This window comes from Podarcis bocagei (genome assembly GCF_964188305.1).
Source record: "Podarcis bocagei genome assembly, chromosome: 1".
Classification (NCBI taxonomy): Eukaryota; Metazoa; Chordata; class Lepidosauria; order Squamata; family Lacertidae; genus Podarcis; species Podarcis bocagei.
Genome location: NC_138125.1, coordinates 75,885,158 through 75,911,279, shown reverse-complemented (window position 1 = coordinate 75,911,279; position 26,122 = coordinate 75,885,158). Strand labels below are relative to the sequence as shown.

The window sequence follows — 26,122 nt, the reverse complement described above, 5'->3', positions numbered from 1 at the left end:
AAAAGAGGACATGTCCTGGAAAAAGAGGACATATGGCAAGCCTTCCAACTCTACAATTCTAGGATTCTATGAATGCTTAGCAAAGACTGGATGCAGTCTAACCACCATGTCAGTGCTGTGCAAGCAAAACAGGACAAATGCTCAGTAATAGGTTGTCTGCAGGAGCCCTTGTTTGCAACAGATGGGGCGAAGTACTAGTTTCACTTGATTCTCTAGATGCAGAGAATTTTTTTCTGCCTCTCTGACTAAAGAGACACTGCTGTATTTGGAACAGATTGACTGAAAGCAGATAAAACCTTTATCTGTAATCCCTACAAATATTAATACTGCATGATGGGTTACCAGATTTTAAATGGAGCACCCCTTAGACTGTGAGAGCAGCACAGACCAGGAAGCAGGCACACCCTGATTTCAGAACCCTCAATCTCCATGGCATCTGCTGAACAGGCACCCCAGCTTTTGAAATGTTGATCTGACAACCCTGCTTAATGACCAGACAGACATCAAAGGTAAACAGTCACAGTAGAGGCAGATGCTAAATCCTGTGTGTGTGTGTGTGTGTGTGTGAGAGAGAGAGAGAGAGAGAGAGAGAGAGAGAGAGAGAGAGAGAGAGCGCGCTTATGGGAGTAGAATAGCCTGGTTCTATTTCATATACAATTTAGAATTATAAAATGAGTGCAGCAATGCATAAACCCAACCTAAAGCAGACGTGAAAATTCAGAGGAAAAATTCCCATTAGCAATCAGCAGCAGCAGCAGCAGCAAGTCTTTGTAACTGACAGAAAAGACTTAATGCTAGTGCTACTTGGAACAGAGGTGTAAGTTTGGAGCAATCCCTGTATGGGCATTCCAATAACTGAAAGTAATCACAATTACTTTCTCTTGTGTAGTCACCCAGCACAGGAAGACAGTACTAGCTGGGGAGTGAATTCTTCCATGGAGGATGACCAACTTATTGAAGACACAATGTCTGCTTCTTTAATTTCCAAGCATAATTTAAATAAGCTGAAGAAAGCATTACATGTAATTAAATGACTTACTAATAATAACATGTCAGCTTAATTGGTTTAATTCCCCAAGGGGAAGATGTTTAACTAAAGGATCTGATCCCATCATGGAACACTATGCCAGTGATAAATCTTCTGCTAGTGATAAATCTGCTAGTGATAAATCTTCTGCTAGCACTACCTGGATATGTGGGAGATCACTCCTTGGAAGTGATCTACACTTAGTTTCTGCAGTAAAATCTGTATCCCTTCCTGATGTCTAGGTGACAGATTTTTACTCACAGGCTCACTATTTAGAAAGCAATGGATGTTGTTATGAATGTTTACCTCGAATGTTAGGAACACGCAGCTGAACAGAGAAGTGTGTGTGTGTGTGTGATGCCTGAGAACATAAAAAGAGCCCTGTTGGATCAGACTAGCAGCCTATCTTGCCCAGCATCCTGTTTTCCCAGAAAAATTGCTTTCAGGATATGCCCAAGCAGGGCATTAAGGCAAGAGCCCTCTCTCACTGTTGCTCCTTGGCAAGGCATGTTCAGAGGCAGACACCTTTGCCATCCTGACTTTGTCCTAGTTCAAGTGAAAGGATGCTCTCATTACAAAATGGGTCTTTTACTCACTGCTACCACTTAGAAGAGATTAAAGCAGATGCGTGAAACGTACTCTCAACTGCAGGAACCACTACAGAACTTCAGAATATATGCAGTAAGTGTGTACATCCTTACTGAAAAAGTTCCTGATCCGAGATGGTAGCCGTGTGCAGTAGGTTGTACAGGCCAGCATGCGAAGAATCAGCCGAGCAATTCAACTCTCCATCTTTCCCTTGCTTGGATGCACTGAGCCTGAAGAGGCTTGAGCAGCGCAAGGCCAGTTCCAGAGCATCCAACCAACACCGGCCTATAAAAACACAAACACAGAGGTCAAATAGGAAAATGCAGAATGCTCCCTTGACTGCTTCCCATTTCGTGTATCCAGACATTTAATCCATATCGAGAGAGACAACGGATACAGTACACAGCAAAGATTTCAAATGTCCTGAAAGCAATGAGACTTGATGGCTGCAGAATAAGTGTTACCATTTGATACTCAGTTCCTCTCTTCAATATTAATAGCTTTTTACATCCTCCAGGTGATGGCCCAAATCTGAAATATTTCAGGATACAATTTGTCCCTAAAAGTTTACCCTCGTCCAAAACAACAATAGGCAGATCACGTATAGAGTGCATTTTAAATCCATACATCGTTTCCGGTCTTGGTATTTGTGGTTTACATGCCACTCAAATTACTGAGATTCTCACAGTTTTACACTGTAATGGATACTAAATATTAAAATACTCAAGCTGTGCAAAGAAACATGATCCAAGTAGCTGCCAGAGGGGTTGCCACATCAGTTTCATTCAGCAAATCACTGTCCAGTACCTCAAAATACTGACACATTTATTATGGCACTGCTTTTACAAGGACAATAAAACGTGTGTTTCCCCATTTATGGTTTTCTTCCATTTCCACTTAGTTTTCTACCCCCATCTTCCCCACTTCGGAAAGCCTGCTCCTCACTTCAGAGTACCCTCTGTGAGAACGTGTGGCAATTTCTGAGCGAAGTCCTCATATACATTTTGCTAAATCAAATGTATTTAATCTGCCCAGGAACCCTGAAACGTAAGACAAACTGCGTGGCTTCTCACCCATTCTATTCCTCATGTACTCTCAAGAGTGGTACATTTAAAGTGTACCATGTAGCATTTCCCCTCCTAAGCTAGTGTTGAAAAAGCCTTTATGAAAAAGCATTGCTAATAGTGACTGATACCCTGGCATTTGCTTTGGGGGAATCTTCCTATGCAGGCAAACAAAGATTAGTGCTTGAGCCTATCCTACTTCCTCACTGGTGCAAGAGCTACAAGGCAAGTACGTGCAATTGGTTTCCAGTTTCACTAGTGATAAAGTGACGTTCAGTCTGAAAAGCTCCTTAAACCTGGTGGCATATAATTGGATACATAATGCTTCAGTTGCAGAAATAGTCTCCCAGGCATTATTTCAGTTTTTTTTAAAAAAAAATAAAAGAAATCTATAAAACCTTCACTCTGCTCAATCAAGCAAATGCTAGGCTTAAAAATAAAATGTCACCAAGTAAAGAAAATAACGCCAAAGGCCATCATTATTAACAGGAAACAAATGGTTCTGCATATAGGACCAAACAGCTCAAAAAGTGTAAGACAGACAGTGGTGAAATACTGATTTTCATATTGTACTGCAAAACTCCCCTATGCCCTCCCTTCAAAATGCAACTCCAGAATGGAAGAGGGCCTCTCTCGCTTCCAAATGAGTGCCTTCCCTCAATAGCAAGCATAATTTTCTCTCCCAGAAACTTGTACTGTACTCTCAGACTTGCAGCAACCAGTTCCTGTCCATGAGGCTATATTTGGAGGATAACATCTGGGACACCTGCCAATGTGGAGCCACTTTCTGGATCTAAACCAGACAGCACTGACAGACTCACCCCATCTCTCTTCCTCTCCCCCAGTAGGTGGCATGGAGTGGGTTGTAACTTTGATGAGGCTTTCCCCACTTTTATAAGCTGTCACCCATCAAAATGGCTTCCAAACTTGCTGTTTGTGAGGCATGATTCAACCATATATAGGCAAATATAGTCTCTGTGGTTCAGTGGATTGTCACTCCCGTGCAACAAAACAGCTTACGTACAAACCTTGTCATTTTTGTGGTAAGAAAAGTGATGTGCAATGTACTGGAAAGTAGGGATAATGGAAATGCTGGGCATATAATCTCAGTGCAGACAAAATGGAATGAATATAGTGATGCCATATAATCTCCCTGTAAATTTTGTGCAAACAAATCAGGCTAAATACTAAACCAACAGACCATCTGCAAGGACCCTTAAGCAGGTAAAGAGGTCCACTATAAGCTGAAGCTTTTGGGTCCTCACCTTTCCAAAGAAGAGAGAATAAACCTGGGGTTTTCAGCCTAAGGAGGGGCTTCTGTTAACTGCTACATTTGGAAGGAGGCAATGAAGAGAGCAAGGGATGTTTCCAATACAGTAAGCCCACAACTTACACACATTTAATTTGTGCACATTCAGCTTTATGCACATGGCAAGTAAGTAAGGAGCAGAAAGGGGGCAGGGTTCTGGGAAAAATGACTTTGGCAACCCTGCCCACCACTGAACCCAATGTGCTTTGACTATATGCAATTTTGGTCTCAAGTGCAATCCCTGGAACATAACGCCCGCATAAATTGTGGGTTTATATCAAAGCTAGTGAATGTAGGAATTCATATATGAGTCAGTATGGGCGACTGCATTTAGGAGTGAGTAAAAGGGGGAATGGGTAGATAAAGAGACAATATTTAAAGACTGCAGAAATATGTGATTATTTTTTTTGTCTATATCCTATTTTTAAATTTGCCAGGTTTTACAGGTATGCAGTATCAAGACAAGTGGTTCAGCTACTGGACTTAAGGCCCTGCATTTAGACCATGGACTGCGTTGTCTTATGCACCTTCTTGCATTGGCTTTCTGGTTGGAAGTGATCCGCCAACCATCGTATTGTGAAACACCTGCTCTAAAAAACTGACTTCAACAGATAAAGGGTAAATCAATGTAGGGCGATACTCCCTTGTGTCCTACAGGTGGTGCTGTGCTTTTAGAATCAACTACATCTGCTGAACTGAAGGATTAAAACTAAAAACTGGAGGCCGCCAACAACAACACCACCTCCTCCATTGGAACCCACACTGAGCCATATCCTTCAGATTTGCCAGCAAAATAAACCGAAGCAATGATGCTGGAACCCGATGAAAGAAGTCACAGAAGAGTGATTTTGATACCTTTCAAGTTGGATAATCACATAACACTAACGTAATGAAAGAGAGCTGCACAGGAGCAGGCAGCACAAGACTTTATTACGTGTCCTCTTCCCCTCACTACTGCTCTGTCAAGATATCTGAAATATTCACTGAAGAGATCCAGGTGAGCGACGTACTGATGGCACCTAGACCCATATCTCCTAATGATGGTGCCCAACAGCTTCATACAGGTATTTAAAAAACACTGGGGATAAAACAGTACTCCATACATAACCGCCATGGTTCTTTCTGGACAGAAACTCTATAGGAAGGGCAGAAAAGGACATACTGGAGGTGGTGTCACTCTGTACAATAAAGAGCATTGAGTCCAGCAAGTGAGACATCCCAAAAGGGACAGACTCCTCCACAGAAGCATCATTGGTTGCGATAACAGGCCCCAGCATTAATTTAGGGAGACATGTTATACCAGCCCCCTGATCAAAATCTTCAGGGAGATCTTGAGATGAAGAATGAAATCAAGGAACAATCCGAAAAAAGAGACATTGTAGTAATGGGTGATTTCCACTACCTTCACACAGACTGGCTACATATGCCTTCCAGTCATGAGAAAAAGGCAAAATTGTGTGCCCTGGAACAGTTGATACTGGAACCAACCAGAGAGGTGGCGACCCTAGACTTAATCTTGCGGGGCACCCAGGATCTGGGTGCGAGATGTTTTGTTAAGCCAATTGGGGGCAGCGCCCGCGTGCTATTAAATTAAATATACAGGTAAATGGCCAGCTGCCAATAAAATCAAACATGGCTATGTTTGATTTCAAAAGAGGAAACTTCCCCAAGTTTTTGTCCTGCTTTCCCCTCAAATGGCTCTCCTGAAGAGGGCATATATATCTTGATTTTTCTCTATATACTGTATTTTCCCTTGTCCGTCTTCATGCTGACAAACAAGCACTCCTGTGAAACAGAGTGAGCAAGTGGAAAGGTGGGCAGACAGGGGTGGAGGAAAGAAGGCAGGCTGCTGGCCCAGGCAGGTGGCGCAAGCAAACAGACCAGTGAAGCAGCCAGGGGGGTGGCCCAGGCAGATCTTCCCACGCTCCCTGGGGTTGGTGCTGCTGCCACTGGTGTAGAGAGGGGAAATGAAGGGGAGGAAGTATTTCTTCCCTTTGTCCTCCTCTCCCCACTAGACCAGTTCCTTAAGACTGCTGCTTAAGCACTCCATCAGAGAATTTAGATCATACCACCAGCAGATCCAGCACAAGAATTAGAATAAATGGCACCTGCTGGAAGAAAATTTACGTCTGCCCAGGGAGCTGACTAATTACTATGGGCTCTTATTTGGCTAGTGCCTACACTATAACATAAATAATGGTTAGTTCAGCCCATTTGTTTGAGGCATTTCGATAAAACAGTCATTGAAAAACACAGCTGTAGGCCACACCATATTCACCCAGGGCAACTCAATTCCCACCAAAATGCCAAAGGAACAACAAATAGTAAGTGTTAGTAATCAGTGAATGTTATATGCAAAATATTGGCTGAAGACCAATATGGTTTTAGATTAACAAAGTTTGGCCTCTCATGGTTCCCTCCTCAGTGAACCTGGGTTAGCATTTTCTTTATGTGGTATGGCTCTAGAATAAGACAACCTGAGTTCAAACTCTTGAAAGCAAACTGGAGTTGCCCTCGTATGCACACTCATCTGGGAGTGCAACCCACAGAACAAATGGGCCTCACTTCCGATAAAGCATGCACAGTATTGCACTGTTATAATGGGCAAGTAGTTACCCACCCACCCACCCACCCTTCTCCTCTGAAGCTGCTATTTGCATTGAGAGGAAATCCTTTGACTGTCCCCAATGGGGGATTTCTTCCCTATGTAAATAAGGGCATCAGAGGAGAAATTTGGGTCAGGACTGCAGCAGGGGAGGAAAGGGTTAATTTACCCAGATGCTGGGATTCCAGTGGTTATCATCCCCCCCTTCAGTGCTAATTACATGTGAAAACATGCACACTAAATGCAAAGACACATTTGACTTCAAGCCTGGCTTGGCCCTAGCTTTCCTGAGCACTTTGGAGGAAGGACAAGGTACAAATGTGGTAAATGGATAAATCAGAGCATCCCATAACCCCCCCCCCCAAAGATATATAATTTTAAAATTGAGACTATATAGGAGAAACCAACAATACTCAGCACAGTTTGTATTTTACCAGTAATTTCAATCATCATCAAAGTGCAGTTTTCAAGGATAGACAGGTCTAAATGAGGACCCAAAGGAGCAGGTTGCTGTTTGAGTACATAAGGCTGATTACATGAAACTCATTGCAAGTAAAGGTTAGAGAAGCCCAAAGGCTATTGTAAACAAGATAGGTCAATCCAGTCCACAGAAGCCAAAAGGAAAATGTTCTTATGCGCACCTCTTTTTCCCCAGCTGGGATGACAGTTCTTAGACAAGAACTCTATGCTATCCCTCCCCAGCAACAGAATGACCGTATTACTTTACCCTGCACATTTTGTAACTACGTTAATGAAATGTCAAGTTAAATTGATCTTTAAGGAGATAATCGCTTTTATGGCATGGATTGATAGACTGTCATTGGAACTATTAAACTGCCGCAAAAGCCTGAGGGACCGGTTGGGTTTCATCTCTCTTCCATGAGCTGCCTGCATCTGACCAGAAACTGAAATATGGGCTTCTCCCCCACAAAAAAAACTAATTATATATTGTAGCTGTCTGGGGGAGGGGAACAAAGTGGGATGTGGAACATCAATACTAAGTGTTCTGCAATTCCCCCCATTGCAAAGGTTTAGCATGGTAATGACAAAGAAAAACAACAACACCTTAAAGTCTTTTTTACCCTTGAAAATGTTGCACTCATTTCCAATGGATTAAAGGTGGTTTCCCCAGAGAGCGTATGGCATGGATTACATGAAGCCCAATGCATGAATCATAAGGGGTCAAGCACATCTGCTTGCCCAGAAAGATCTGTATTGGTTAATTGGAAGAGAATGAATAGCATGTAGACATAGAGAAAAGGTCAAAAACTTACCATCTGATTCGGAAGCTGCCCTGAAGATCAAGTAGCTGCTTGGAAGAGGCTGTGTGATTGAGCCTACATTCTCTCCCTTTGGACCCTAGAGCGATGCATGAAAAGAAGAGAAACATATTTTATCATTTTCCCATATCATTTCAGTTTATATTCTTTGCTTTTAATTTAATGAAACAAATAAAAAGTATGCAACCACCCTCCGTTTCTGGGATAGAGCAAACTCCAAAATGCATTTAAAGGTAAAGGGACCCCTGACCATTAAGTCCAGTCGCGAACGACTCTGGGGTTGCAGCTCTCATCTCAATTTATTGGCCAAGGGAGCCGGCGTTTTTCCGCAGACAGCTTCTGGGTCATGTGGCCAGCATGACTAAGCCGCTTCTGGCGAATCAGAGCAGTGCATTTAGCTATGTCTAAAATAGACGCCTCGAAGAATAGAGTTCTGAATCCCAGTGGGAAACTCCATGAATATAGAAAGGCTCTCCACTTCTGAAAAATGCCCTTCAATTCATGGAAGGCTGTACGTATGGTCTGTGATAACGGTAACTGGGAAGATTTGGGTGTCTATGAAGGTGGCCTCTGACACATTGCCCAAAGTCACAGATTTGCATAAAGTAATATATACATACAGATGCAAATTTAGAAGCAATCACTATAACTTAAATAAAAACACAATACATCTCAGCATAGTGGTGACCCGGTGGCTTGTGTGCCTACTCAAACAGCTATCCTGGTGGTAACTGTTGATGGGCACCTTAAAGGTCCCCCTGCTCTCCCTTGCTAGGAGTTTTGGTCTTCACAACAGAGACTCTCCAAGCAGAGGAATGCCCTCTGTCAACTAGGACACACCCTTGGTGTGACTCAGGGTAACTCACCTCCTAAGATTGCTTGTTTATTTCTATATATTTGCTTATTTTTTATTTTCCGTTTTTAGGTCACTCTCCCCCCAAGTCCTTCCAAGTGACAAAAGGGGAATAACCTAATGTACACTGCTCCGAGATCTTTAGAAGAAATACAGGGTGCAAGTGAATGTAAGTGTGTGAGACAGAGATAAAGAGGGAGAGGGAGAAGGTGGAAGCCAGGTCTTTTGGTAGCTTTGGAAACTGCCCTTCTGTCATGGGGGGAATCTCAATCTTCCACCCTGACAATATCGAAAGACAGGTCAGCATGCAAACGGAGTTGTCTGAATGAAAGTGACTATTTCATAGCTTCGCCATGACTGGGACGTCTCTTACATAAGCTCCTGGCTCATCAGAGATGAGCAATCTCAAGAGATGTTTTTTAAAAAATAAGCTTTCATTTATTAATTCACTCAGTTGCAAACAATAGTCAAATAACAGAGGGTAATGAGGAGAGCCCTGCCCAGAACTTTGAAGAGCAGGGGGCTGGCGAAGGATCCGTGGCACTATTAAAGGTGGCCAATGAGTGACTAACCATGACTATACAATGAGTATTGTACTGCATTTCCTGTGTAACACTCAGGTGCCTTCACTTGAGGAATTCACTTCCGCAAAATACCTCAAGAGCACTCAGCATCAGGATCCCAATAGCATTCATTTAAACTTAACCGTGACCCATCAAAGCTAATGCACTAGCAGTTCCTAGACGAAAGAGCACCAGTCACTGGGAAGTTGTTGTGGTGTCCCTTTGAGAGCCAGCACCTCCTCATCCTTCTGCCATCTCACTAGCAGATGGACTGGAGAACTGGAGGCATCTCCAGACTGGTGGTTTCTTCCTGGGTGCATTCTGCAACATGTCATTGCCACAATAGTAGTGAATTAGTGATGGATTGATACTGGACAGTCCACACATCACTCAGCTTAACTAGCTGTTCTGTGATACTTCCCCACTGTTATTGCATTCATTTTAATTAAATTTGTATACCACCCTCCATCCGTAGACCTCAGGGCGATTTGCAACATAAAAATATAAGATTTTTATTTTTATTTTTTAATCACAATAAGAACAAGAACAGGAGCAAGCCAATAACCTCCCGTGTCACTGTCTGGAAGAGCACTCTTGCAGTATAGTGCAACAAAAACAGGACACACCTAGCCCTGAAACCCAGAACAGTAGGGGCTTAAAAGGTTATAGGATTTCAGCAGGAAGTTATAGGACTTGGAAATGAAGCAGTATGACCACCCCAAAACTTTTGCAGGCACAAACAGTATTGAAAGCAAGATTGCATATGGCTCCCTGGATAGCACCATGAAAACAAATGATCGTGAAAGGATATCTGAAGGGGCAGAGAGTAAGAGGACAGATAGTGTGGGATTGTATGGCTGGGTTGGGTTCACTGTGATGAAAAATACACAGCTTGGGTGAAGGGGGATGCTCTCCGATTTAAAAAAATGTACACTTATTTTGAACCCCATCTTCCTTTGACCTGTTTTCAACATACCCATTTAAATTAGATTTATAAGCTTCTGTTGAGGAGTAGCTTCAGTGGTAAGTCATTTACACAAAGGTAGATTATAAATAACATGCTGCATGTTGTCCAAAGTACCATAGATTCTGATGTATTAGGCGACTGGGTGTATTAGACAACCCCCCCAAATTGGCAGCTACAATTTGGGGGTTCGTCTTATAAGTCCAGTCGCCTAATACGCTGGGCAGCTCCGCTCTGGGAGAAAGCCGCCCAGCGTGGTGTGGAGCCTGCCACCCGCTGTTTCTTAGCATTTCTACTGCAATTCACAGTGTTCAAAGTGTTTCATGTACATAATATCAGTAATGCTTAAAAACAACCCTGCAATGTAGTTATCACCCCCATACTGCAAGGAGAGAGGGCTTGTCTACCTAAGCAAGTTCATGGCAGAAATGAAAACTGACCTGGGGTCATCATTGTTCACAGCACTATGCTAACCACAGCCAAGCCCTATTGAATTCAGTGGGGCTTACTCCCAAGCAAGTTGGGTTAGAATTGCTGCCTTATACACTACCCTAGATGCTACTCAATTGTTCTTTTAGTTGACAGATAATTTAAAACACTTTGGTGTTATAAAGAAGTGACTCTAACCCTTACTCCAACTAAAAATATTAGCACGATTCCTCCCCCACATATCTCTTATATAAAAAAGCCCAAAACCATTCATATCCAGAATGCATCAAGTGTTTCCCAAAACCCAGCTTTCAGATTAAAACTAGCAAAAGGGAAAAGGCCACTAGAAGTACTGCCAGTTCATATTAATGTCAGCTGCAGCATTGTGATCTGCTAAGCTGAATGATGAGATTCCCAGCTCTGCTCATTTGTCTATTATGTCTCCATAGCAATAGCTTCAGTTTCATTCACAAGCCCATCTTGCAAAAGAGAAAAGATGTCTTAGTCTGGCCTCTTCCAGGGAGGGCAAGTAAATAAATGTACTCATTCCCCGACAGATTTTTAGGTATTAAAAACTAGGTCAGAAAATGTATTGCTTCAGCAGTTCGAATTGTCAGATCATTTCTAGATCAACATGATCAGTGGAAGCCTCTTATTTCATTTCCCACTTTTCTGGTTATCAGGAGCAAAATTTAAAAAACTGCAATAAATATTTTTTTCTTATGCAAAACTGCAATGAATAAATAAATCCTACAGTCCATGTTTGGCCACCTGTGATGCTAACTGTTGATACACATTCCATATGAACCTTTAAAAGCTTCTCAATATTCAACCTATCTGAAATTTGAAGTATTCTATTAGGCAGCTTGGCTTCTGTAAGAAGAAACTCCCCGATTTTGACTGGTCAAGCAATTCTTGCACACTTAACTCAGTCAACTCATTTTCTTCCTGAGTAAACAAGTTTAGGATTAAATGATCAACACCCTTTAAAACAGCATTTTAAAAGGATGTCCCAAACTGCTCTCACTTTAAAGTGTTCATGTCAGAGCCAAGCTATGACATGTAGCTCAAAAGACCATCCCTGATGACACAAATTGAGTCTCAGTACTGAACCTCAAAGCTGGTGAAGTTCTCTCGTGATACAGCCCCATCAAAGGTTTCACATAAGGAGTCATTAGATTGGAAGTGACACAGCTTGCTAATCATACACACTGCATTACCTCCTGTGGTCAAGCTAGTGCCAAACGTATTGCTCTGCTTTCCTTTGGACCACATCAGCAAGGCCGAGAGGTGGGTCTTGTCATCCGGGCAGCCCTGGACCTACAAACACACTGCCCAGGCTTGTGCCCCGGGGAGGTCACTTTGGTGCTGCTAACGCAGCAGTTTGACTTCACCCCTGAAGGCGCACTCCATTGTCTCTCGAGACAGACAGACATGTCACAAAAAAGGAAAGTTGTCAGGCCTTCTCTCTGAGGTGACATATTTTCAGGAAGTATGCAATTTTCAGAGCGGGAACACTTTCAGCTTGCCATGTGAAAACTAGGGGTGGAATAGTGACACATCAGATTTGGTTATGTTATGACAGGGGTCAGCAACCTTTTTCACCGTCCCTCAGAACATGTGGTGGGGTGGGCTGGACTGTATATTTTTTTGGGGGGGGAATGAATGAATTCCTATGCCCCACAAATAATCCAGAGATGCATTTTAAATAAAAGGACACATTCTACTCATGTAAAAACACGCTGATTCCCAGACCGTCCGCGGACCGGATTGAGAAGGCGATTGGGCCGGATCCAGCCCCTGGGCCCTAGGTTGCCTACCCCTGTGTTATGACATCACTGATGGTTCACCTGGAAGGAGGCAGGCTTAAGGTACCCAGGTCTAATGCTTTATTAAGGAGGTCAAAAGCAGACCAATTTGTTCATGGGTCCAATTTAAAAGGCAATAATGCAAACATCAGAGCAAGACCCTTTGTGACAAAAAAAAGAGAGGTTTCTAACAACTGCCAACATTTTCCCATGAGATAAATATTTGCAAGTGAACAACTCAGTGTTTCAAGTTTATTATTAGGATTAATTACAACACACATTGTGTTTCAATATTTTAAAGGCCCCAATTGAATTGAAGCGACTATCAGCTAATTTGACCAATATTTTTTGCATTGTAGGCAGAATTCACAGATAACCATTACAAAATGCATGTTGGGGGTTTCCATTGTGGAAGGCATCTTTCTCTGCACCTCCCTCCTTTTTATGTAGTGGGTTTTTTTGTTTTTTTGTTTTTTGGCATAACAAGCAGGATCAAGAAGAGGGGCAAAGCTCAGTGTTGCAGCATCTGCTTTGCACACAGGAGCCCCCAGGTTAAATCTCTGGCATCTTTAGGTAGGGATGGGAAAGTCTCCCCCTCTGAAATCCCAGAGAGCTGCTGCCAGTCAGAGTTGACTACACTGAGTTAGACAGAAAATTTGTCCGACTTGCTAAAAGGCAGATTCGTATGTTTCTAACTTGAATACAATTCTTCATGATTTTTGGCTGATCCTATGAAAAGCTATTACCTTGCATGGAATTTTTGTTTTGCCTTCCAAAACACAATCTTTTTACTTCAGAGCACTTTGGCATGTTAGAATGTAAAGAAAGAAAGAAAGAAAGAAAGAAAGAAAGAAAGAAAGAAAGAAAGAAAGAAAGAACAGAATGTTTCATTTCCAAACAAGAATGGGTCTGTTCTGAGTGGCCAGCTATGAGACATTTACCTGGATGTCTGTGGTTCCATATTTGACATATATTTCTAATGCCAGCGTGAAAAATGATATCAGCTCTCCAAGCATAAATATGGCCCCATTTATAGTCTCTTGCGATGGAGCAATCAGCACTGCATTAATTTAGACTGAAAATGTTCCTCACAGTATCTTTGCTGTCAGTCTGCAGACTTGCTACTTTTAGGAATGGACCAGATTCAAGTGTGGTTAAGCACTGTTCCCTCAGAGCAGATGTTAATAATCTCTGAACGTGTCAGAAGGTGGTGAGGAGCCAGTCTCGTTCATCACAGCTGGCGGCAAATGCTATTTATTTATGTCTCAGGGAAAGAGCGTCATTTCTTGACAACGTTGCTTGGATTACTTATAAATAGAAGTTGTAAGATCTTCAGGCAATAATATCTTCACTGGGCCCAGAGGCCCACAAAAAGTTCAAGGCTCTATTGTACTAGAGGCATATAAACACAATGCCCAATATTGTGTCCCCATAGAGGTTCCAACCTAGTTAAACCAGGACAGATGCAGCATGGAAGGAAATATCACTTTACATGTGAAGAATTGACCCCCTACCTACCTACCTACCTACCTACCTCCTCCCACCTCCTTGAAGGCAACAAGCACAGGTTAAGGACACATTTCAGCCTACCAAAAGCACTCAAAGAAAGTGCAGAGCAGTGGCATATAGGGCATAGCCTAGAAAGGATCCCGAGGGGCTTAAACAGAAGCCTGGAGGGTTATATTTGTCCTCCAGCCCTGAGGTTTCCCACTCCCTGATCTATCATGAGGAATGCTCCCAAAAAGAGAATTCTTCTGAAATCTCTCTTGATTCTACTGAGGTTTCCCTTCCCCACAATAAACCCCAGCAACAAATTCTTCAAGATTCAGACCCCCGATAGCTGCCAGAGCTACTCCCGAGCCTGCTTGGGGCCTGCTGTTTTCTCCTCAAGGAAGCTCAACATTTGTTGCCAGATTCGGGCCTTGCACTTACCTTCACAGCCCAAATGGACTGATCCAGCGGGTGAAAAAGTTTGAAACAGAAGCCGTCCTTTTTGGAGGGTCTCTCAATCAGCTCACAGGAATGAAGCAAGATGGTGCCCACCCACTGCCCGACCTTTGGTGTTTTGTAGATCAGCAGGACTCCGGGTTTCAGCACACACCACAACTTGGTCCAGCTTTTCAGAGTCCCACGAATCTGAGGGGGGGGGGAGGAGTTAGGAGCAATTATTCACCTCTCTACTCAAGCCAAGTCCCTATCCAGTGAAGCAGTTTTACATAGTCCCTATCCAGTGAAATATTCTTGTTTAATAGGGACAGAGAACGATGCAGCCATACCGAAAGGGAGCTCTATTCTCCCCAGTGGCTTCTCATGCTGGTATGATTTCTCATGAAATAACTTGGGGTTGAAGCAAAACTCCCAGGGGAAGCTGCCTGCAAAGAAAAGGGCTGGTTTTCACTAAGCAGCTCATTAAAGGTAAAGGGACCCCTGACCGTTAGGTCCAGTTGTGGACGACTCTGGGGTTGCACCGCTCATCTCGCTTTATTGGCCGAGGGAGCTGGCGTACAGCTTCCGGGTCATGTGGCCAGCATGACTAAGCCGCTTCTGGTGAACCAGAGCAGTGCACGGAAACGCCGTTTACCTTCCCGCCGGAGTGGTACCTATTTATCTACTTGCACTTTGACGTGCTTTCGAACTGCTAGGTTGGCAGGAGCAGGGACCGAGCAACGGGAGCTCACCCCGTCGCGGGGATTCGAACCGCCGATCTTCTGATCGGCAAGCCCCAGGCTCTGCGGTTTAGACCACAGTGCCACCTGTGTCCCATAAGCAGCTCATTGAGAGGGTGCAATTTTGCTAAGACCCCAATACATTTATGCAGCATTTCCCTGGAGAGACTATAGCCTCTTACATCCAAAAGGGCAATGCATGCTGAAGTCACTTAATTTTTTACATTTCCAAGGTTTCGGGGGGGGGGGAGTCTTCTCCTCCTCAGAGGCTTGACAACCATATGTCAGGAGTGCTCTGATGGTGTTTCCTGCTTGGCAGGGGGTTGGACTCGATGGCCCTTGTGGTCTCTTCCAACTCTATGATTCTATGATTCTATGATTCTATGATTCTACTCCCCCACCACCACCACTGCAGCCCAGCCAGTGTTTTAGTGGCTCCCAAGAAAGGTTGCAGAAAACCTCAAACAACCAAAGGAGCCCATTTCTCTTTCACGTATCTTATGGATACGTTGTTTGGTTCTGAGATCAAAGTTTATTTCCTCCACATGCTAGCAGGGAGGGGACAAACAGATCAGAAAGACACATTTAAAGTGAACCATTAACTATGGCTAATGGAAGCCACTGTCAGTAAGAACTTCAGAAATTGGCTGCCAGTAATAGATCTGATCACCAGAGATCAGAAGGTGACTTCATGACTGCGTTGTTATGTAAGGGTTTGGTCCTGCAAGAATGTAGAGTGATGGCGTAATTAGTGGGAAGCTGTAATTTAAAGGAAATGATTAGAAGTTTCAACAACAAGAACGTGTGGCTTATATCAAAGGTCACCAACCTTTCTGAGCCTATGGGCATATCTGCAATCTGGAGAAACTGTGGTGAGCATCTCACACACGCATGACAACCTGCCCTATGCTTCTTTTGAGGCTAATTTCAGACTCATCGAGCACCAGGGAAGACCTCTGTGGGAACATATAGACGTGCCCCATTGGCAATCCCAGCTTTATATAAAAACACAAGGCCACCAGTTCAGCCTTTGGCATCTCCAAATAAAGGGAGGTTGGTTAGCAAGGCTGAAGAGATAGCTCTTTCATTTTCCGCTTTAAAATATCCATCATTCCTCAATTTTCTGCCTAAAGAATGCATTTCCATAAATGTCAGAATTAACATTGTAATGATTTTCAGAAAATTGGTCTCCTCTCCCCACACCACCACCACCAGAAAAGGGCACTTACCTAATATGGAAGGCATTCTGAATGAAAGGAAGTCCTTGGTGAGCCAACAGTCAGGCTATCTGTCTTCCTAACCATTTCCCTTGCTTCCCTAGTCTAAATTTTATTGCTCATTTTGACATATATAAGTTTTGGATCAAAAAATATAGTATTTGAGTCATCAGGTTTTATTCTCCAAACAGGACTATTTGTAAGCAGCAAGTAACCTTCAGAGAGAAGGCAGCTGATGGATTATGATCGAACAGCCCTAAGAGTAGCTGGATCTTCTTAAAATGACGCTTTATACTAAATTACCTTCAGCCAATCTGCCATAATGACCACACTGGGATCTTTCAAAGCGCTGAAGAGTTGCTTGGTCGCTCTTTTCTTTTCCTGCCTGTAATTCTTCTTCTGTACCTGTTACAGAGATGGGAGAAAGAGGGGTGAAAACACTCATGAACACAGTTTTCTTCTTTCTCCTATGCTAGCAAAAAAAAAAAGGGGGGGGGTGAAAAACTGAGGAGAGAAGATGAGACCATGGCATTCATATAGAGAAACAACTCCCATTGTAGGGAGTGAAACAGTGGCTGGGACAGCAAGTGCTTTATTATCTGGTAAAATTGCTATTGATTTTGGCCTCTTACTTAATGTGGTTCCACAGCTGCTTGGAACAAATCCTTTTTACTCAAGGAGGCAGCGCAACATAGTGCTTACAGAGGGTCAGATGAGGACCTGGGAGACAAAGACTCAAAACCCTACTTGGCCATGGAGCTGAATGAGTAACCGTGAGCCAGTTATATTCTGGTAACAGGGCAGAATATGAATCCTTCACAGCCACTTCCATTGATTTTAATTAAGGAGTCCAGGTACTGGGCATATCAAGCCTTACTAAGTACCATAGGAAAGCAATTCACTTTCACACCCAGCTTCAGAATTCTCCGGGTTTTGTTTATTTTTCTGTAAGTATTAATTTATGGATCACTTTTGCTTATACGTGTCTCATATATGTGTGTATGATTTGCACATGTATCATAAAAACCAGATAAAATAGTTTTGAAAGCAGCAGAAGAACAACTGAAAACAAGTTTAAAATCAATACAAAATGAATACTGAAAGGCAGAGGATTTTTCATTCAGCTGGAAAAGCTTGTCAAAGCAATCGTGATTTCCATTGTTTCTGATGGGTGCTTGTTGTATCTCAACAGGAATGCTGTTCCAGGGAACAAGGGCAGCCACAATGAAAGCCCTGCTCCAACTGCCTGTAGAGCAGGGCTTCTACTTAGGAACGGTTTAGGAACGGCTAAGGGAGCTGGGCATGTTTAGCCTGGAGAAGAGGAGGTTAAGGGGTGATATGATAGCCATGTTCAAATATATAAAAGGATGTCACATAGAGGAGGGAGAAAAGTTGTTTTCTGCTGCTCCAGAGAAGCGGACACGGAACAATGGAGCCAAACTACAAGAAAGAAGATTCCACCTAAACATTAGGAAGAACTTCCTGACAGTAAGAGCTGTTCGACAGTGGAATTTGCTGCCAAGGAGTGTGGTGGAGTCTCCTTCTTTGGAGGTCTTTAAGCAGAGGCTTGACAACCATATGTCAGGAGTGCTCTGATGGTGTTTCCTGCTTGGCAGGGGGTTGGACTCGATGGCCCTTGTGGTCTCTTCCAACTCTATGATTCTATGATTCTATGGGACTTTAAGGAGAAATGCTCTTGCAGAACACAGTGGCCTACTGGGCATACAAGGGCAGGTTGAGCATATAAGGAAGGGATGGAGGTTATAAGTAAACTGGTTTTGAATTGTTATTTCACTGGGAACTTGTACCTCCACAGTTGTCGCCAGTTGTAGTGTTAATAAAGCCCATGTGTGACATGTGTGACATTGACTGGAGACCACTGACAGCTCAAAGAAAGGATTAAAATTATCTTATTAGTGAGAAGAGTCTTCTGGAAAATACAGCTGAAGAAAAGAGCTATCCTATGCACGGCAAAGTTGTAATTTGAATTAATTACATTCTATTCCCTTTTAAAATGTGGTTTTTTGGGGGGAGCCTATTGGGTTGTTGTTTTTATTATGTATTTTGTGGTTTTATATCTTGATTTTATTCTGTGAACCACCCTGAGAACCCCAGGTATAGGATGGCATATAAATTCAATAAATAAAAAATGTAAAAAAATAAATAAAAGCAAACTAATCCACAGGGAAGAAAGAGCAGTGTTAAAAAAAAAAAGAAAAAAAGAATTCTGGCCTTGCTGTGATACTCCAGAGACGTGGCCTATGGGCCAAAGAGAAAGAGGTTCCAGTCTCTCGAGCAACAGCTTCCCACACAAATAGAATAATCATTCTTTTCCACACATCTAAACTGTACGTACCTTCAAAGTCTCCTTCTTGTTGCTTTTGCCAGTGGGAGATACACACTCTTTATCAGACCCATTGCAAAATTTGTATTCGATCTAGAATGGAAGGAATTGCAAGATTTTAGGCTCCTTAAAATAAAATACAAAAAGGAACCAGTCAGCAATGGTTATCAATATTTATCTAACCATCAAGTAAAGAAAAGGCAGTACTGAGTAGTTACCAACATGTACCAGAACCGGTTCCCTGCCCTGAGCCCAGGGGCCAAAATAATCCTGGGCGCCTCAGTCTGAAACCCCCATGCCAAGACCACTAGGGACAGAGCCAGATCCCAAAGCCTTTGCTCTTTCCCCTTCTATCTGCCTTCAGGATTAGTCAGGATTTCATATAACCTGGGCACTGACACAAATCATGAAGAATGCAGATCATGACCTCATTTGTAAACCAAGGACTGGAATGTGTGTGGCTCAGTGGCAGGGTATTTCATTTGCATGCAGAAGGTCCCAAGGATCTCCAGGTAAGACTGGAAGAGATCCAAGTGTGAAACCCTAGAAACCCATGGCCAGTCAGAGAAGACAATAGGTTGACCAGTGCTCTGAATCAGTATGATGCAGTTTCCTATGTTCCTAAGAAATTAGACCATGGTTTATAAGCATGTTCGCAAGTTAGGCAATTTCGGGGGAATCAGATTTGCTCCAATCATGGCTTGTCTCAGTGCAGATGTAATATATAACCACAGCTAATGATGGGAAGTTGGTCCACAAAGGGAGGAGAGAGCTCACACATTCACATGTTGGCTCAAGCTGTTCCCTAAGGTTAAGGGATCAGTGGTATTACATCCATACAGAGCCTTATAAAGACACCTGTCGCCTAGTTAGGTCACTATCACGCACCATTGACTTGAAGTGGCTTCAGATGCAATGGGATGCCATAGTTTCTCACTAGGTGAAAGAACCATGGTGAGTTTGGGCTTGCACATTCTCCTTTTCGACCTGCCCTTGCACAGCTGCAAGGAGGCTAGAAGCACTCACTTTCACTTTTCAACAAATCACAGCTCCTTGCTGCACGCAAATGCTGGAGTTTGTTTAAACCAGCTGTGATTTCAGATCCTGGTTCATTCTATCAAACCACAGTTCCACTGTAACAGGAAGCTGTGGTTTGTTTAAGACTGTAAACAAAGAGCAGGAAGGAATCTCTTCCTCACAGCAGCAAGAGAGAAAGAGGAAAAGGGGGGGGGTTCACAGAGGGGGAAAGCATGGGCTCCCATTATGTACAAACCAGGCCCTATATGCAAAAGGAGATGAAGGCAAGATAGCCAAATCCATTTACTCTTGGATAAAAGCAGAAAAAACCCAACCCAAATAGCTCTGCATACACACATTTATGCTTTGGGAAGTGATGCTTTGGCAATAGTAAACGTCCCTAGAATGCTTGGACTCTTAGCACAGTATTCAACTCAGGGAATACAAGGAACATTTTGTTCCTGAATCTACACCCGCCTGGACTCTCTCTGTTTCGGAGTTTCCTGCCAACTGTGACTGGTCCTGGTTTCTTTGACTGCTGGATATACAGCAAGCAGTTACATGTATCAGGACCGACACATTCCACTGGTGAAGATAGCTATCGTCATCTTCCGAAGGTTAAAAGGCAAACAGTGAGACTACATTGTAGTGTTTATTGTCATTTGCATCTTATTCCTAGAATGCTGGCAAAATGGGAAATTGGAAAGATATCCAACTATGCTCCTACTCTTGCCTATTGTGCCTGTAGGAATTGGTTTCTGAGCTCCTCAAGACTTGGGTTTTGGTGTGTGTGTGTGTGTGTGTGTGTGTGTGTATTCTGCAACATGTTCTTGGCACAAAATTAACGGACTAATGGTGGATTTATACTGGATCACCCACACATCATTCCGCTTTACTAGTTGTTCTGTGATGCTTCCCCAATCATAACACATTATTGGTGTCTGGAAAGGCTATAGTGCAACAAACATGGAGACACCCTCCCCCCACAAAAAACCCTGAACATTTGTGGTATGAAGAGTTACGGGATTTCAACAAGAAGTTACAGGGCATGCATTAATTGGAAATGAAGCACTATGATCACCCCAAAACGTGAAAGCAGGAGCACATATGACCACCCTAATAGCATCATGAGCACAAATCATCAGTAAAAAGCACCTCTAGAGCCTCTGAGCAAATGATGTACTAGTTTACTATAACATTGGTGGTTTCTATTTTCAGCTTTAAAATTTCCCTGCTTCTCAGATGGCAAAAACTAAAACACACGTGCTTAGGTAGCATAGGGTACAGCGGTCTGCAGTTCCCACTCTCTCTAGGGGCTCATCCACACTTTGCTCATCCTGTGCCTAGAATGCACAAGAGGTTTTCCATTTGCCCTGCTGCTTTCCCTGGGAAAACCTGCTCTTTACCACTGAATCAGAGCAATCGATCAATACAATACATGGAAAACCTAATTGACATTTGCTCCGATTCAGCAGGAGAGAGTGGGTGTCTCCAGGGGGAAGTGGTAGGACTAGACAAAGTCTGGATGAGCCCTAGTAGTCAATAGCTTCTCAGTTTTCCTTTTACAAAAAAATGAAGCAGCAATCCTATGTCCACTTTCTTCCAAGAAAGCTCACCTATAGAGTGAGCCTTATTGCTGAGCAATTTAGGTCACTTCCGGTACTTTGTTGAGGAGACCCTTAAGGATCTGTAGTTTGCAGGATTAATTGGGGAGGGGCATGAATGTGGTATAAGGGCACTTTAAATGGATAGTGTTGATAAGCCCTTATTTCTAGAGGAGGGGAAACAACAAAACTGACTTACTACAGATTTTATAGATTTTAAGCAAACTGACCTTAAGACATTATAAATGTACTAAAAAGGATATGAAAGATCAGCAACAGGTGACCAATATAAATGATCAACTGCTCGGACTCTGGGTGCTGCAAAAGGGACAGAAGCTAATTAAATGCATTAGCACGAGGCCAAAGGGATGAACTTGCTTGCTACACCAAAGCACTACTGGTTGCGTAAGGCATTGGTGAATTTGTGGCTTATTCCAAAATGGACAGGTGCTCAACTGATACTTGACATTAACCAGCTGGTTTTGCAAAGGGGAGAAACAAACAAACAAAACCCCAACCCACTCGTAGAAAGAGGATAGTACCCCTCAAATCTGTTACTCTGTTGTAACTGTGACAGTCTGCTACTCGGCAGCGCAGTTCTTCATTTCTCATTCACGGTGGCTGCTGTGGTGATGAAAAACAGGACTGCACACTTCTTGTCCTTATCTTTGCGGCACACCTTGCGACACATTTTCCCTGTACTTATTTATCACGTGCCTGGCCACGGCAGCCTGAATTCTTCCTTCCCTCAGTCACCCCAAAGCCTCCTGATGTCTTAAGCAATTCCGTGCACTCCCCTGTTGTGCCTGGGAACTCACCCACAGAACACTTAAATGGGGGACCAGCACCCCTCCAGATGTTCCTAGAACTCTCATCATCCTTGGTGATGCTGGATGAGGGCCCATGACATCTGGAGGACTGACTTAAACCCTTGCCCTCTCTTCCCATAGAACTCACCTCAACACTCACCTTTACCCGAAAGCAAATGGGTTAACCCAAAGGTTGCAATCCCTTGCTGAAATGAAGCACAAGCACTGAGCTTGCTGCAAGGGAGAGACCATATCTAGGGCACCCTGCTTTACATGCAGAAGGTCCACAGTTCAATCCTTGGCCGTTCCAGTTTCAAGGATCAGCCAGCAAGTGATGGGAAATATTCTGGACAGGTGGTGAATACCGAGTTGGATGGGGAAAGAGCTTGATTTGGCCTAAGGCAGCTTGCTGTGTTCTTATAAATCAAGGGTAGCCAACCTGTTGCTCTCCAGATATTGTGGACTACAACTCCCATCAGCCCCTGCCAGCACAGCCAATGGTGAAGGATGATTGGAGTTGTAGTCCACAGCATCTGGAGGACCAGCTGGGTATCCCTGTGGTCAATCACATTCCACATGAAACTTCTCATTTGTTGAAGTTATTAGGTACCCCACTCTAGCAGGTTAGGTAGGGGCTGAGGTTATTATTATAATAATAATTTTCCAAGGCTGCCTACCTAGTGCCTAGTTTAAGAAGTTTAGGCTGTGAAATGCTAAACACTCTTGCCTGGGAATAGGCCCCATTGATCTCAATGGGATTTGCTTCCCATGTGCTGGTTTGCTCTGTTAGGCTCCAAACAGAGACTTTGCCCCATCTTAAAATGATTAAGAAATCTCGTGCTCCTGCAGTTAATGTTTCATTACTCTAACTGCTGCTTGTTTTTAAAGAACGTAGTTTATGTTGTCCCCCCCCCCCACCAGACTGAGACTTATTGAAGCGTTGCAAGTCACCTTGAAAATACTTGTTTATGAAGGTGATACAATAACTGCATATAATAGCACTTGCTTGCTTTCACACAGAGTTGCCACTTACATAGGAATATAGTTTGCTGTGACATGTGAAATGGTCAAAGTGAATCGGCTGGAAACAGATAAGCACCTTTGCCGCACAATGGCAGGCTTCCTCTACCTTGTGGCTGTTTGGTCACCTGTTTTACCAAACATGTCCTTAAATGTTTTCTGCCACATGTTCCAAAAGTCACCCTGCATGAGGATTTTGAGAAGTGGTACTAAGGCTCCCCCATATTTCCCCATGCGAATTGATGGCTTGTATGTCAATAATCTCTGTTCGGTGACACTGTGCAATGAAAGAATTCTTTTAAGCACAGCAAGATCAGAATCAATCATCTGGTTCCCTAAACAAAGAACCAGGAAATAGTGGCAAAATGCAGAAAGCAATGCACAAAGGAATAGAAAGAACTAAAATATCCACTTAGTATCAACAACAGCAATCTGTGTATGTACAGTTGGAGCAACAACAAGCACTGAATAATACAAAACCAGTCACAGGGTTCATCCAAACTTACCTTTTGCCCTGCTGTTTCTAGGCACAGGGAGGTGGAGCTTCATGCTCCGGCACCGGGGGGGGGGGAGAGCAGGTGGGGCGGGGCTGGTGTGCGTCCTGGGGGCGTGGCACGCAGCCTGCGGGGGCATGGCACCCAGTGCGGGGGGGGGGGAGCTGCGATGGCACCACACTGGGATCACACTGCTGGGGGCGGTGCGCTCCCCCCGCACTCCTTTTCCTCCGCCACTGGGCACAGGTTTGTGCTTTAAAGATTGGAGCACTCTTTTTTTTTTTCTTTTTTGCCCTCTGGCTTTCCTCAGGAAAACCCCCTCTTTAACAGAACAAATGGCAATTTGTGTTTTCTGTGGATTGGCTTTTGCTCTGATTCAGTGATAAAGAGCAGGCTTTCGTGAGGAAAGTATCGGGCCAAATAAGAAAAAGAAACACTTAAGACACAGAATTTTAGTTTAAAGCATGGACCTGTGCCTAGAGTCGCAGCATAAAATGAAGTCTGGATGAGCCCAAAGTCACCTGCATTGTAGCTTGTTGTTTGTACTTGTGCTATAGCTACTGTTAACTGTGGCCAACCTTCAAAGTAGAAGTAGACATGACTTAAAGAAGATGACGTGCACGGGCATGCAGAGAGGCGTTCTTGCAACTGTGGAACTCCCTTCCACTTAAGAACTGTAGAGGTTCAGAAGAGCGGAACAAGAAACTTCTCTGTTTGGGCTAGTCAACAGTCAGTTTAAAGAGGTGAGGGCTCATTTTCATTTCCTTGGGTATGTTTGTTTTCGTTGGCTTGGGTCCAAGGCACTGTGGAGTAAGTCCCGTAAGTCCCAAGAAGACTTAGATTTTGTTTTTCTTGAACAGCAAAGCCACCTGGCACCTGCTTTGATGCTGCATGGGAAATTAATGTTAAAACTAAGGGGCATTCCAAAAATAATTTTCAATACAGTGTGTTAAAAGAAGGTGGGGGGGGGGAGAGCAAAAGGTCTAATGGAATAGAACAATGTGGAGTCCTCATATCCCCTCCTGTCTTTTGCCTCTCATTTTTAAAACACACACACACACACACACACACACACACGAGAGAGAGAGAGAGAGAGAGAGAGAGAGAGAGAGAGAGAGACAGGATTGTGTTGTGGCCCTGAAGGAGTCTTAAAATTTCAAATGTACCCCCAAACGCTTGGATTAGGGACCCCTGAAATTAGAATACAGTGGTGCCCCGCAAGACGAATGCCTCGCAAGACGGAAAACTCGCTAGACGAAAGAGTTTTCCGTTTTGGAGGTGCTTCGCAAAATGAATCTCCTATGGGCTTGCTTCGCAAGACGACAATGTCTTGCAAGTTCCTGCTGTTTTTTTCCCCTTCCCCCCTTTTTCTAAGCCGCTAAGCCGCTTATCAGCTGATCCGATCAGCAGATAAGCCGCTAAAAGCTGCTAAAAGCCGCTAATAGTGCTAATCCGCTAATCCGTCAATGGGCTTGCTTCGCAAGACAAAAAAACTGCTAGACGAAGAGAATCACAGAACGGATTCTTTTCGTCTTGCGAGGCACCACTGTAAACTCTTTGGGAGAACCTAAGCAGTTTTGTTTTGTGTGCTCTGTTTTACATTTGACTGTTATCACTCACTCCAAGGCCTTGCTAAGAAACAGAATATGGTACAACTGAACAGAAATGAACTGCGAGCTGAGCGGCTTCCCAAAGTAGAGATGTATAAATGCTCTCCTGCTTGTCAAGCATCCCTCTAGCAAGTGTTAACAAACACCAGCTCTCCACCTGAACGTGGAGCTGGGGTAGGGGATTATCTCTACAGTTGATCTGTGCTTTGGAGGCATTCCAGGCACCTCCAAAGTTCAATGTGACATCAGAACCAAGAAATGGCATTAAAAAGGCCAGCCAACATTTATAGACCTCTAATAAAAGTTCAAGAGAAGTTTACTCACAGGTTTATAGAAACAGAAAAATAATCACTGGTTATTTGAGAGGCTTTCTTCACAACAAAAATGTTTACATTTAATTTTTTTTTACCTTCACAACAAAAATGTACTACATATGCACTGAAAATACAAATATCAGATTACAGGAGGGGGGCATTTTGTCTCCGTGCTCTTCATCTGGACTCCAGTAAAAATAAGCATTCCTATAAGCCTCATTACCTTATTAATAGAGTTGGGCGTTGGAGGAATCTCATCCTTCATCATGGGCAAACTGTTTCCTTCCATATCCTTCCCTGAAACAAAATGACAAAAGTAAAACACTGAGGAGCTCTGTGGCAAACCACAACTGCTGAAACAACAATCCTGAGAAAGGACTTCATTTCTAAAGGAAACAGAAATGGCCACAAATGCCCTGTCCCAAAAAGGAGCTGCTGTAGGATTAATTGCAGGAATATGTATAGTATTTTAATATGACCAAGATCCAGCCCAATAGCAGGATATAGAAAAGCCATCACACAGCGAAGAATGCAATC

General features: G+C 43.4%; 1 protein-coding gene across 2 annotated transcripts in view; it reads right to left on the bottom strand.

Annotated features, from left to right (window-relative positions):
• OSBPL5 (oxysterol binding protein like 5) overlaps positions 1 to 26,122 on the bottom strand; it is a 134,963-nt gene that overhangs the window by 27,275 nt on the left and 81,566 nt on the right. For both annotated transcript variants that reach the window (XM_081205109.1, XM_081205108.1), the window contains exons 3-8: positions 25,809 to 25,882; positions 18,730 to 18,810; positions 16,677 to 16,778; positions 14,423 to 14,626; positions 7,868 to 7,952; positions 1,729 to 1,900 (exon numbers count right to left, since the gene is read on the bottom strand). In XM_081205109.1, the coding sequence (XP_081061235.1) occupies positions 1,729 to 1,900; positions 7,868 to 7,952; positions 14,423 to 14,626; positions 16,677 to 16,778; positions 18,730 to 18,810; positions 25,809 to 25,882 (718 nt within the window). The remainder of the gene's footprint in view (positions 1 to 1,728; positions 1,901 to 7,867; positions 7,953 to 14,422; positions 14,627 to 16,676; positions 16,779 to 18,729; positions 18,811 to 25,808; positions 25,883 to 26,122) is intronic.